Below are 14,223 nucleotides of genomic sequence, written 5' to 3' on the forward strand. Positions count from 1 at the left end.
CTTCCGGCCGCTCACTTCCGGCCGTGGCGCCGCGGCGGACGGTGTGGCAGCGCCGCTCCGCTCGGCCCGGCCCGGCCCGGTTCGCCCCGCCCCCCCCATGCAGCGCCGCGACGACCCCGCCGCCCGCATGGGCCGGGGCCCGGGGCCCGGCGGCGGCGGTGGTGCCCGGCAAGGCTCAGCCCCTCCGCGGCGGCCGCCCCGGGGCGGGGGAGGCCGCGGGGCCGGCTCCGGGGCGCAGCCGCCGCCGCCGCTGCTCCCGCCCAGCGCCGCGGGCACGGCCTCGGCCGCTCAGGGCCCCGCCGCCACCGCCTCCTCCTCCTCCTCCTCCTCCTCCTCCGCCGCCCCCACCCCGCTGCTGCCCGGGGCCGGCGGGAAGCTGGAGCCCGAGAACAAGTACCTGCCTGAGCTGATGGCCGAGAAGGACAGCCTCGACCCGTCCTTCACGCACGCCATGCAGCTCCTCACCGCAGGTACCGGGCCGGACGGGACCCCCGGCGCTCGGCGGGGCAGGGGGCGGCGGGGGGGGAGGCCGGGCAGCTCCCGGGGGGGCGGAGGGGGGCGGCGGGGCCCGCCCGTGCTCGGCCCGCTGCCCCCCCCGGAGGCGCGGGTTGGAGCAGCCCGGTGCTGGGGGGCTCGGTTCGCCCCGGTGCAGCCCGCGGTGCGCCGGCGTGGGTCGAGCCCAGAGGCGGTGGGGAGGGGGGGGGGAGGTTCGGAGCGCGGCGGGGCCGGCCCTTCGCTTCCGCGGGGGAGAGGGGCCCCAGGAGGACGGGGAGCTGCGGGGCTCTCCGCGTAGCGGCCGCTTGGGTCCCTGCGGGGCGCGGGTTGTGAGCCCTCCCATTTTCCCCTCGGGCAATCCGGGTTAGAGCTCGTTCCGTGCTGCCGGTGAGCCGAACTAGGGGATGGCAGTGGCAGTCTTTGTTCCGCGCCCCGACCGGCCTTCTCCTTCCCCACCGCTGTGCAGTCGCCTGGCGGCTCTGACTTCTCCCCATCCCCACCGTGCAGCTGCTGCTCCCGCACTCGGTGGCCGTATCGGGTAGGCTCAGCTGCCTCCAGACCCCGTAAGTCAGCTTAAAAATTGGAGCAAGCGGCAGCGTTCGGTGCCGCTCGGCGCTTAACGCGTGCGTGGTGCGGAGCCGGGAGGCAGCCGGCACGAGGGCGGACGCAGGTTTAGCCTGCGGATGAGCAGAGCGCTCAGCTCCCTGCCGTTTATCGTTCTGCTTTGAAATGGGCTCGTTCAGGGCTTTAAAACGTTGGGTGTTGCCGTAGTCATTGCAGCACGAGGGGCTTTATTCGCTCCTCCTGTGACACGGGGAGTAATTCTTCAGAACTGCCCTCTCCCTTTGTGCAAGTGACTGAGGTGCATCGGCATGGGGAGCTTGGCATCGTTTGTGGACATCTTGGTCTAATTCGATCAGTTCTGTAATCTGATTTGCTATCAATTTAAGGTTTTTCATTAATAAAACCCCTCAGCCAGCTGATGCTTGGCAGCTCAGCGATAATGCCTCCAGCGCAGCCGGAGGAGTTTGCTGATTCCCGCACAAAGAGCAGTGCGCGGCCCCGTAGCGAAGCTTCCTTCACAGAGCAGTGCAACCAGCATTTTTGAGGTTTTTTTTTCATTAATTTAAAATTTGCTGATAGTAGACTGCTGCTTTGTGAGACTTAACATTGATCTTTGGAAGAACTCCAGATGCTTCCCGCTTGCTTTGGGTATTTTGGATGTTGCTGTCCATTAGGAGCATCCACCAGCAGTCTGAACTCAGGGCAATCGGAGCAAGAAGCTGGTAAAAGAAAAACCTGAAATAAACCTGAGCTTTTAGGCAAGTGACTCGTGCAGATGACCAGCTGCTCCCCAGCTCGCCCGGATTGCTCAGGATTTTTCTACTGCCGTGGCAGCCTCTGGGGATGTCACGCTGGAGAAACTGCCCTGAAGCTTACTCTGGAATTTAGGTCTGGGCCAAAGCTTGTAGTGCGTACGTGTAGCACAACTTAAGTAAAGTGATTTTCAGACACACACACACACAAAAAAAGGCTGGTTACTGAATGTCAGCCATCTTCCTATCCCAGCCCCTTTTCGGGAATGCAAGCTGCTCCTCCTGCCTGCTCTCTGGAGGGAGAACCCCGCAGGAGGTCTGCACTGACACCGAGCCTTCTCCTTTAAAAACGGGATCCGAAAGCAGCCTGAGGTACTTGTGTAATTCTAAAACTATTTAGCATTCCTGAAGAAAAATCAGCATTGTTTAGGAGCGAGATGAAGGGCAGCAGAGTGATGTAATAGCGGTTCTCAAACAATGTGCTGTGTGATAGAAGGCAGTCAAGCAGCTAGATGCTGGGGGCTGTTACGCAGCACCCTGAGCAGGAATTGAGAGCTGGGGTTTCTTTCACCTTGGAATACGAGTCCTGTGATTCAGGGTCTGCGTGACCTTCCTTTTCCACAGGAACAAGAAATCCCTTCTCCTCGCTTTGGCTTGTGCTCCCCGTGTGCGGCAGAGGCAGGGCTGGAGGAGCTGAGTTCTGGCAGGCACGGAGCAGGAGGTGCCCCCTGATGTTAGCGAGGCGTAGGGCTTTGAGTTCTCCTGTTAACCTTAGCTTGTTTCATGTCACGGAGGAACTCTCCTTGGAAGGAGCTGGCAGTTTCGCCTCTGAGCTTTCTCTGCTGCAAACAGAACAGGAGCCACCTCTGCTCCCCTTGCACGTCTCTGCCTGGCCGGCACCTCGTGGGTCCCCGCGTTAACCACAGCCCTCCACGTCACAGAATCACGGTGTTAGGGGTTGGGAGGGACCCTCAGAGATCATCAAACGCCCCCAGGGGTGTGGGGTGCTGAGGAGCAGATTGGGAGCAGTGGGTCGGGGACAAGAGCAGGTCCCCACATGAGAGGAGGGAGCGGAGCTGGAGCAGAGCGGGGGCAGCGCGAGGCGTTGCAGGAGCCCTCAGCAGAATCCCCTGCTGACTGCCTGCTTCTCGTGCCAGGTTCGTCTCATCTGTGTGTGCTCCTAGGAAGAAAAGAGGCTGCGTGGGCAGGCCGGGTGGGCGGGCAGTGGCCTTGCTCCCGAGGACCCAGCAGCAGGACTAGAGATGGGCTGAGGCCACGGGGCAGCGGGGAGCTGTATGAAACCCAAGCAGCGAGATGTGCAGATCTCTCTCGGCGTGGAGTTGGGGCAGTGCCGAGATGGAGATGGTTACCTCAATCCCTGCATTTCCGAGCGTGTGCCCAGGCCCCCCGAGGAGCTGCAACTGCCGCCTTAGACTCATGCCCCGATGTCACAAGCCGAGCCACGTGCTGGCGCTGCCTCATTTCTCAGTGTTCGTCCTGCCGAGCCCCTTCAGCCCCACTGGGTGCTCTCACTGCCAGGACTCTGCCTCTGCTGCCTGTGCCATCTCTCGCAGCTCACCTCCGGCCTTTCTCCTCCTGCTTCAGCGATGTTTCTCCTCCCCGTGCCCCTTCCCCTGTGCTGCCCGGCCCTGCGGCGCCTTGCAGCTGGCCCAGTCCGCCCAGGAGCAGGTCCCTGCCTCCTCCCCTGGGGGATCAGACCCTGTAGGGAGCGGTAGCGTAGAGGTGGGGCCCTGCCCTCTTCCAGAGGCTCCCACCCCTAAACTCTTCATTTTTCTTTCCTTTGGGGCCACGGGGTCGGTACAACCACGCTGTGAAGGTGATGCTCTCAGTGTTAGGGATGGACAGAAGGTGTCTCTGCTTGCGGGGCAGTGCTGAGGATGTTTGGGCTGCGATCAGGAGTAGCGCTGTGGCTGCTTAGCCTCCTCCTTGCGAAGCAGCGGCGTTACCAACCCCCTTTACCTACCCCTTAGGATTTCTTCCGAGACAATGCAATCACTCTCCCCCACGAAGTCCTGGGAACCACTGCCACGCATGCCGCCAGCCTGCTGACATTCCCCGTGGCAAGAAGGTAACCTTCTGCTGCACCTCTGACACGGCTTTATAAAATCAGCACTGCAGTGAGGCATGCTTAACCCCTCAAGGTATACGTATGCTTCTCCTTCGTCTCAGTAAGTGGTCTGACACGCTGCTGCCGCCCAGCAGTTCCTCCAGCGCTGCTCCGTGCCGCGTAGCTCGTGCCAGAACGCGTTTGGGTAACGCTGGAGTAACGCACAGGGCACGTTGCGCGTGTCTTTGGTCCCTCCTCACCCGCTGGCAGCCTTGGAGCCCGTTCGGAGGCGTGAAGGGGGCTGCGAGGTCCTGCGCTGACCGAGAACGCCAGGAGTAATCCCTCTGGGCCAGGTTTTTTTTTTTCTTCTCTCATATTTTGGGTTTCCCTTGAAGAGTTAGCAGTAGTGGATCTGGCACTCCTCAGCAAATGTTTAATGGTTTGCTGCCTTCCCAGAGCGGGTCCCAGATGCTGCTGCACGAGGCAGAGTGGGTTTTGCTGTGTGGCTGTTGTGAAATGGGGTTCACTGGTTTCCAGGGGCTGACGCCTGATCACGTTGGGTTCTGGCGAGGTAGTTTAAGGGTGCTTTTATTCTTGGTGTGTGCATAGGAAGTGCCTCTTGTTAACACGCAGGATGCTTTTTCACAAATACTGCTTTTGGAGAGCCACAATATCGGAGAGGCGATCTCATTTCTATTGTAGGATCTAAAGCTACACTTTATCAGTGAAGAGGCCACCAATTAAACCCTTAGATTCCAAATCTTGATTCTCTGATGTGTTTTTATAGCTAAAATTTTAAAACCTACACGTAAAACGAACCGAGGCAGCCATCTCCTCTGTCTGCTCTATCCATTTGACAGTGTTTGAACTTCTGTTTTGTTTGCGTACTGTCTTCAGAAAGTCATTTCTTTGTAAAGCAAAAATTCAAGCCATTTTTTCAAAGCTGATTACATCCAGCAATTTTCTTAAACCGAGGCGTCATGGTAACAGCTTTGTAAAGGATCCAAAGCGCTGTTGCAAGTAGGAATAAGAAAAATTAGGCCTTTTTCGTAATTATGCAACGCGACACCCAGGATCTATATTTGGATCTCTAAACTAAAAAACAGTTTGCGTGAGGGTGCCCGTAACCCAAAAGTTCAAGTGCTGATCGTTCCGCGTGTTCTCAGGGCTTTTTGCTTGCACGCCCAGCTGCTGGGCCTCCTTGCGGCCTGCTGAAGGTGCCAGCGGTGGTGCTCAGCCCCCGGGCAGAGGTGTGACGGCAAACCCAGCGCTCCTATTTCTGTTCCCATTATATGGGAAGACGACTGGGTGGCTGGCATGCCGAGTACCTGCTCTGCCAGTCTTCGAAAGCCCTAAACACAAGCACTCAGTGTCGGGCTCTTCGTTCCTGACACGGACAGAAGTCGCAGGAGACGCAGGCCGCCGCAGCTGCCCTCCTTACCGCCCGGCGAAGGAGTAAGCAGCCTGCAGCCTCAGACCTGCCCTGCAGCTCTGATCCAGTTCTGCGTGTAATCTTGTGAAAGCGTCTCTCTCTTCCCCCCGAGACGTGAGAAGTTGTATCTAGAGCACTTTCAACTGAGAAGAGGTATTTATAGCTCTCGGGTTTGCTGCTGAAACGACGCAGTTTGGCTTTTACGGAAGGGCCCTTACTCACTGAGTACCCGAGTAGTAATTCGGGATGGCCGTGCGTGGTGCGGCCAGGTGTTGGGGTTGGACCAAAATGTGCTTGGGGGTTCTTCTCTGTCGGGGTGACTGTCACCCGGCATCTCTCCGAGGAAGTTTAACCTCTAGCCAGGTGTGAGGAGGTGGTGAGCACTAGTTCCCAACTGGCCTACCTTAATGACTGCTTCCAGCAGGTAATTGGGACTTTCCCCCAGTTCCCCCCGGGCTGCAGGGTGCCTGCGGGTCGGTCAGGCTGCCTCAGTGCTCTTCCAAGACTCCGTAACTCCATGTACAATTAAACGCCAGAATCTCTCTTTGACAGAGAAAAACTCGTCCTTACACTGCTTGAATCGAGTTAGGGACTTGTGATACGTACGGCGGGTGTGCCTGAGGCTTACGGCTTACACCAAGTGATCAGCTGCCTGGGTGACAAAGGTGCACTCGTGTAACCACGTGAAGTTTGTAAGAATTTAGTAAACCAGTCCCAGCTCGACAATGTCACTAAGTTGGGCCTCTGTTTATTAGGAATGTCCTCAACCTAGCAGAAATGTAGTGTCAATATATGAAACCACAGTTTAAATTACAGCTTAAATTAGCACATCAGCTTGAGTGCTACAACTCGCCTGCCTTGCTGACGGCTGCTGCGTTAAAGCAGGGGTGCGCAGTGGGGCCGGGCCCCCCCCGAGGTTTAGGAGCCTGCAGGTGGGTGCTGCACTCGCTGCGCAGGCACGAGTTTGGGAACCAAGAGGGAACGGCACAGCAGAAGTGATCTCAGAGCTGTGCTTACAGCGTCCCTCTGAACTGATGAAGCAGTTTGTAGGGCACTCTGCTGTTTCGTTTTTGTTCGTTGTCCTGGTTTTGGCCTTCTGGAGTCCCTAGCTGTGAAGGGAGGAAGAGAGGAGCGGGGCTAGCACTAAAGATGTCCTGTCTACCCAGGTTCCAGTAGTACAAATAAACCCCATAAATGTTGGTATATTGACAGAGGATGAGGGTGGTGTGTCCTGTTACAATTCCAACTCTAAAATGATGCTTGTTTGAGGAATATAAGCAGCCCTATTTTTATCTTGTTTAGAAATTGAAAAAATTCAGAAGGGTGAAACAACAAAGAAGGATGAGGAAGAGAACTACCTGGATTTATTTTCTCACAAGAATATGAAACTGAAAGAACGAGTTCTGATACCTGTCAAACAGTACCCCAAGGTGAGGGCCAGAAAATAGCTTACTGAATCTCTGTGATTTGCTTATTTTCTATGGATTTTATGGCTGAATGTTAGAGATAGTAGCTGTCAAAGTGTCAGCAGGAGTTATGCCAGTGTGCCGCTGGAATCGCTACAGAATTTGTCCTATGCAAGCTTGCAGGATCTTATTTCTAATACATTGCATTTCTAGCATGTCTCGGGATAAAGCTAAATGGTGATGTGTAGTTGTGATCTTTCATTGCTAGAACAGACTTCCATGTGTAGAGCTCTGTTTTACAGTTAAGACCACATTTACCTCATAAGGCTTGCTGCCTGTAAAACCACTGGAGAGTAGCAGTTAGAATTAAACACTTTACATGAGTTAATTTAGCTCTTTTCTGGTGGAGCATTTTTTTTCATTGAAAGAATGTTCTGGAATTTAAGTTTTCCTGTGCGTTTTTTGGTCTGAATTTTTTTTTTGTGAGATGAGAAAGTGGCGTGACTAAATTTCTTGTAAGCCAGCGTAACATTGACAGAAGTTTTCGTTAATGTTACTGAGTTTTGGAGTTAAATAACTTCTTTTTGTATTTACAGTTCAATTTTGTTGGAAAGATTTTGGGACCTCAAGGCAACACCATCAAGAGACTTCAGGAAGAAACTGGTGCTAAGATATCTGTGCTTGGGAAGGGTTCCATGCGAGATAAAGCAAAGGTAAGGGCACCCCCCTTGTAGCCGTGCACATACGTTACGCCTTGCACATTGCTGTGACAAGTAGAGGTCCTCAAAGAATTTTGTAGATGGAAATTTGAAAGTGAAGGCAATAGGAAGTCACCTTTCTGAAAACGTTCTGTGCTTGTTGGGAGCATTCCTGGCTGGGGGAGAAGTGTGATGCCTGTGTTCTTTATAAACGATACTTGCAGAAACCAGTCATCTTTGTGATATACGGCACCTCCGGTGTAGAAGTAGCTTATAGGAAAGGTGAAGTGCAAGGTCTTTAAAGTAAGAACCAATTCTAGCTACTCCTTGAAAAGTCATTTGCTAAAGGAATATGTTTTCCCTCTGGGGGAAAAAAAACAAACAAAAAACATTTCCCTTTTCCAGATGTCCCCTCTGAAATCTGTAAATTTTCATGGTTCACTGAAGACGTTGGAGCAGTCTGTTCCTGGTAATCTTTAGTGAATCATGAAGTGCCGGGAGGTTTTTTGAGCAGAAAAAATGGAAACATTTTTTTCTTCCTGCTTGCTCCTAAAATTGAGCTAACAAACAATGGGGCTTTAACTTAATTCAGCTTCTACTTTAGCAGACTGAGAAGTTTGTGTGCTTCTAGCTTGCTTACAGCTTCATAAAGCCAGCTGAATAACACAGGTATCAAAGAGCAGAGTTAGAGCAGGCGTGTTTGAGGCATTAAGCTTCGCTTTCCCTGTAAAGGGCTCCTTAGGCAGAAAGGTGGTGCAGAACAGGAAGAACATTGCTTGCCTGTGCTTAATCTTCTGGAAAAAAAGCTGCTGGCATCATTGCGTTTAACACAGATACCGTAGCCACCTGAAAAGGCAGCTGTAGAAAGCTGGAAGGTACAGACTTGCAGGTTGCTTGTGGCTTTTTTGTAAAGCTGTATATTGATGTGCACAGGAGGTTAACATGATCCATGAACCGGCATGGCTAAAATGATTTTACGGACATTACCTGTTAAGGCTTAGGAAAAGGGAAAAGAAAAGTAGTTTTGCTGCTGCTTATTTAGTTTCAGGACTCTCTAATATGCTTTGTTTTAGGAGGAAGAACTACGTAAAGGGGGAGATCCTAAATATGCTCATCTAAATATGGATTTGCATGTCTTCATTGAAGTTTTTGGACCCCCTTGTGAAGCGTATGCTCTGATGGCTCATGCCATGGAAGAAGTCAAGAAGTTCCTTGTCCCAGTATGTATAGTGATGTTCTTTTTCATATTGAAGGGTGAAGATGGGTTAAGGTTTGCTCAGTGTAAGGCCTGTGGTACAGGAAAGGTGTAGTTGAGGAAGCTTGGAGTAGTAAGTGTGTGTGTGGCAGCTTAAGATGGCCCCATTAATCTTGCATGAGGTCATGTATTAATCCCCTAATCGTAATTAGAAGGAAGTACACCTTCAGGGCAATTGCGTAGGAAACTCGGAGTAGGTATTTCTTTCCCAGTTTTAGATGTGGACATGGGTGGGTGGAGAGCTTGCCTAGCTCCATGTGTCAGTTTTAGCAGGCGAGTAATTTTATCTAGATCTGGTGTGGAAGAGCCTTCTTGGAAGGGTTCCTCCGATTTGGAACTGGGGCATCAAAATCTGGCTAGAAAACTGTACTGGTCAGATCAGGAACTCCATGCACAGAGATGCTTGCTCTGCTCTGGGGGATGATGTGAGGATGAGGAGGGTGACTGCCTGGAGGCTTGGTAGTGGGTACTTAGTGTTGTGATTAGTTTCTGAGACACGTCTGAGTCGGTATTTCTGCTGCTTTTAAATGGGTATGATGTGAAGGAACGTCTCTTTGCCTGTCAGGCATTTATGCAGATGACATTTGTTGTCTTTTGGGGGATGTCTTCTACTGGTGAAGCTTGTAAGACCTTGACGTTCAGCATCATGGGTTTTGTGCCAGCGTGTAATACGACAAAGCTGAGCGTTGCCTCCGAGAACCAAGGTACCTGAAGGAGTCTCTCACGCGTTATTGAAATGATAGTACTGCTCGCTAAATTAGGAAGAAGACAAAATGGGAAGGAAGCACGCTGTGCTGTTGGCTTCTGGCTAGCTCAGCCTGTAATTCAGAGCCGTGGCAGGCAGGGAGCTGAGCAGAGCCCAGGGCCGTGCGGAGCTGGGCGAGCTCAGGTGTTCTGCCTCAGGGTCGAGGGGCGGGTGGAACTCGAGAGCTGCAGGCAGCGGGGAAGTGTGGAAAAGCATATGGTTCCTGAGTGGTTTCCGTGAGTCTGACACGGAGAGGAGGAGAGATTACTGTGTGCAGTGCCTCTGAAGGAAAGAGGTCATCTTCAAGGAGCCCCTGGGATGTACAAAACCTCGGCTCGCTAAAGCGAGCCTGCAGCCTTGCTATTTAAAGTGCCTTATCTATCGCTGCCTTCAAACAATGTGTTAAACCCGTGAAAATTGGCAGAGAAGTCACAAAGGAAGCCAGCGGTGCTGTGAAGACACATCTGGTAGGAGGCTTGTCGCTTTGTGGCGTTGCCATGGCAGTGTGAGGGTCCCCTCTGATGACACCGGCGGCGCGAGGCCCGGCCTGCATGTGTGCTCAGGGAGGGGTGGGCCGCAAAGACCCCCGCGGGTCACCAGGGACTGGCACCGAATCCTCAAGCTGCATCCCTTGGGGTGATAAAAATGCACGGAGCAGAAACGTACTGCATTCGTGAGGCAGTGAGAAGACAGCCTGCGTTTGCAAATTGGCATTTACTCCTCATCGGGCCGCATCCTCTCCTGTTCCCCGGTGTGTCGGGAGCACGGCAATATGTTTTACGTTACATGGGCTCGCTGCCAGCCACTTGCCTTTAAATGGCAGTTGAAAGATGCTCGAGGTGAGGTGTATCTTGCCTGACCTCCGAACCCTCCAACGTTTGCAAATAAATCTCGCCAACATCCCTGGGATGCCTCCAGCCCTCCTGTGAGCAAGGTCCTCTGCCCAGGGAGTGGCTGTCGTGCATGCTGCGGCTCCTGGACGTCAGCGGAGCGGGTTCCTCTTGGCTGATTTGGAGAAAGCTGGCAGCCATGTGCTGCTGCCAGCTAGGAAGATCCCAGTAAAACTAACCAGCAGGTTTTAATTTGGAACTATTAGGTCGTTTTTGTTCCAGCATGGTAGCCTGTGATATCCTGGAGCAGGGACTGTCTAGTTAGCTGCTCTTTGGAGTTGACTGTCTTCCCTCTTTAGGATATGATGGATGATATCTGTCAGGAGCAATTCTTGGAGCTCTCCTACCTGAACGGTGTACCAGAGCCAACTCGTGGCCGAGGAGTCCCTGTGCGGGGAAGGGGAGCAGCTCCGCCACCACCTCCGCCTGTTCCAAGGTACCGTTCCCAAAACATGGATCTGGAAATGCTGCGTCTTGCTCGGAGTGGTGCTCCAAGATCAGGTCGAGCTGCTTATTCCTGTCCATCAGCTGTTAGCCTTGATCTTGGCTTTTGACCAAGGCTTTCTAGCCTTGTTCTGCAGGCTTGCTTTAGCAAGCTGACATCAAATACTTTGTATGTGCTGAGTTGTAATCTAGCTCAATGGATGTCTTCTGTCTTGTTTTTTGGTGCCTGAAATTAGAAGCTCCATAAAGTAACCACTCAAAAATTGAAAGAATAGGTAGAAAATCTTTTTTTTAATGGTCTGCAAAATCATGTGTAGATGTTTTGTATTTGCTTCTGCAACCTGCAGCAGAATAAACATTTTCAGTTTAAACTGACCTTCCTTTTAAAGTCACAGCATAGCATTTTTCTGTCATTGCTGTCAAGGGGTTGGGGTAAATTGGTGATAAAGCTCTGTTACTGTAGTTCTGGCTTCACTACATATTTCATGGGGGAAAGTCTTTGCTTCATCTGACTGGTTATCCCAGAAGTGTCCCTGCTTATTCCATCAGTGATCTTTATAGTCCTGGAGGTATGGCAGTCTTTGCTGATTAGTGATAGAGGGTTGTTTAAAACCAACTCTGAGAAATGACTTGGCAGAAGTTCTGCATCAGATTCATTTCTTCATCTGTATAACGTGTAACGCAGTACAGTTCCATCCCATTTTTCAGTCCGTGCAATATAGGATTAATTCCTGTGCTTTCATTCATGACAGTCCATAGCTTAGAGAACGGTAACTGGATTTATTTATCAAGCTTTCGTGTTTTAAAGTAGGCGTAAGAAGCGCGTGCACTGCCCTCGGTATTCAGCACGTGAGCGGTACAGCAACAGCTCTTCAGTCATTTTTATCTCCTTCCAGGGGGCGTGGTGTTGGGCCTCCTCCTCCTCCTCCTCGGGGGGCCCTGGTGCGAGGAGCCCCGGTGCGGGGTGCCATTGCCAGAGGAGCTGCCGTAGCCCGCGGAGTGCCTCCTCCCCCGGCAGTACGGGGGGCTCCTGCACCCAGAGCACGTGCAGCCGGCATTCAGAGGATACCGCTTCCTCCTCCTCCCGCACCAGAAACCTATGAGGAATATGTAAGAAACTACGTACTTCTGTTTTTTATTCCAGCTAGCCGGTTGTGCATTAGATATTTAACATCCTTTAAATGCAGGCTAACAACGCACGGGATTGCACTGACAAAGTGAGCCCTAGTGCAGACTGGTATGGTGCTGGTGACGTGCTCTACCTGTTCGGTCTTAGAGAGGGGTCTGTTAGTATCGTGAATTCAGGTGAAAGGGTTATCATAAAAATGAAATGTGCCCAGGGCTGAACTTTGGCATAACTCACTGCATGGTAGAAAAACTGCATCACAGTTTCTGCAAGAGAATTCTTTCAACAGGGAGCACCAAAGCTTTTTTTGCAGCCCATAAAATCCTTAAAGTAAACATGTGAATGAGCATAATGAGGCTTCAGGTCATATACCCAAGCACCACCCTCTTGCCAAGCTTATCTTAGCATCTTTGCTCTTGATATTCTAAATGGAAAACAAGAACGCTGGTTTTGATGCACAGCAGCATTTTGGGGAACCAACATAAATGTGGCAACTTCTGAAAATTCTGCTTCTCCTCCCAGTGAAACTCCTGAAGCCAATCATAATAGATCGGTGGTTGTCTACCTGTAAATCTGGATAACGCAGAGTCCTCGTGACACACGAGGACTTGTACTGCAGACAGCTGCAGCCTTGGACATGTAAATAACTCTCAGATCCATTGTAAATATTAGTGTGGTTCATTCCTCGCGAGCCACAGGACACAAGCAGTTTTTAGCTGCCCACGTGTTCTGCGATGGAGCCCCTTCCCTGTGGCAGGCAGGGACTCAGAGGCTTCTCTGAAAACTGCTGCAGCCTGAATTCATTTCTGCCGCCACCCTCGGTCGGTCGTTAACCTTCCTTCTTTCCATTAATGCCACTTATGTCATCCTCCATTTCAGGGCTATGATGATGCATATGCAGACCAGAGCTATGAGGGGTACGAAGGGTACTACAGCCAGGGCCAAGGGTAAGTCACCTGTCTGTTACGGAGAAAATTGTGCATGATCTTTTTTTCCTTTCTTTTAAGGGAATGGAAACACTTGTTTCTGAGTTTGAGCTGTAGGGAAAGTGCCCTGTTCTGCTGTAAACCAGGAGTCCCTGGGAAATAACTTTCGGGAGTGCCCCAGTGTGCTTGACAAATCTGTAAAAGCAGCGAACACACACCACAGCCGTGAGCAACATTGGGCATCTGTGCTGTTCAAGCGTTTGTGCAAGTTGTGTCAGGTTAGAGTACGATTTCAGCGCTGTGTGTAACCAACGTAATTACTCTTCCAGGGACACAGAATACTATGATTATGGACACGGGGAGGCACAGGAAACCTATGAAGCTTATGGTATGTCTGGGGATACTGTTCTCTTGACAGGGAAGGGGCCGCACATAGTTGGGAATTGCCTGTAGCAGCTGTACGTAGCTGGGAATTGCTTGCAGTCGGTCAGCTGTTTTCCAGTGCCACTCCACACTCTGAGCAGAAATTTCTGATGCTGAGGAGGACCTCAGGTAGTTTTCATGGCAGAATATTTATACCCTACAGATTTCCCAGGTCAGAACAACTGAAGGCATTCTGTGGTTTTTAGATTCTTATCTAGCTCAGTTTTCTCAAAGGTGATGAAAACTTCCATTTTTAAATATGGAAGTATCTTTTACTTTCCTTGTAGCTTTAAAGTATTTTAAGAGCTATGGATTTCCACCCCCAGCACTACTTTTGCTGCAGTCTGGTTTCATGGATTATATTTTGTTGAGCTGCATGAGTGCATGGCTCCATCTGCTTCCTTATCCTCAAAAACCTTCCAGCTGACACCGGCTCTGCGCTACACATTTGCTTGAAAAACGGATTTAAATGTCATTTTAAGGCCTCCATTTGATTAGGTAGAACAATCTTGGTCAATGTGACTAGAAAATAGTTTATGAAGTTCAGCTAATTTAAATTACCTAAGGCTACCAATGTAGGCTAGGCTCAGGAGTGTGGATGACCGATTTGGCCACAGCTGTGTAAATCACCCACTGCCGAAAGCCACGGGCCTTCTATGTGAGGTGCTGGCGGTAAAGCATTGGGTGACTGCATTGGGTTTTTTTTAAAGTAGTCCAGTTATCCCAGCTCATGAATGACATCTGCATGTGGCAATGAGTAAGATTCACTTTCCTTTCTCTGGAAGCAAGCTGAAATGTAAACAGTTACACAAGCCCTACAGCAAGCTGCTTAGTGGCACGGAAATGCGCCGTGTTGAAAGCAGTCCCTGCAGCAGAGCATCGGTTGCCTGAAGGTGTGAGTGAACCGAGATGCCGATGATAATGACCGACCTGGAGGGGCTTCTGGGGAGACAGGGAATCCCCCGCCCCAGTTGTGGCATCTCCTGCTCCCAGCGAGCA

General features: G+C 51.5%; 1 protein-coding gene across 1 annotated transcript in view; it reads left to right on the forward strand.

The window, feature by feature from the left end:
* The first annotated feature begins 26 nt into the window (after positions 1-26).
* Positions 27-14,223, forward strand: part of KHDRBS1 (KH RNA binding domain containing, signal transduction associated 1) — a 22,207-nt gene continuing 8,010 nt past the window's right edge. The window contains exons 1-8 of the mRNA XM_083809999.1: positions 27-470; positions 6,614-6,741; positions 7,314-7,430; positions 8,489-8,635; positions 10,605-10,741; positions 11,646-11,859; positions 12,755-12,822; positions 13,131-13,189. Of these exons, the coding sequence (XP_083666125.1) occupies positions 98-470; positions 6,614-6,741; positions 7,314-7,430; positions 8,489-8,635; positions 10,605-10,741; positions 11,646-11,859; positions 12,755-12,822; positions 13,131-13,189 (1,243 nt within the window). The 5' untranslated portion in view covers positions 27-97. The remainder of the gene's footprint in view (positions 471-6,613; positions 6,742-7,313; positions 7,431-8,488; positions 8,636-10,604; positions 10,742-11,645; positions 11,860-12,754; positions 12,823-13,130; positions 13,190-14,223) is intronic.

Source organism: Anser anser (genome assembly GCF_964211835.1).
Source record: "Anser anser genome assembly, chromosome: 24".
NCBI classification, from domain to species: Eukaryota; Metazoa; Chordata; class Aves; order Anseriformes; family Anatidae; genus Anser; species Anser anser.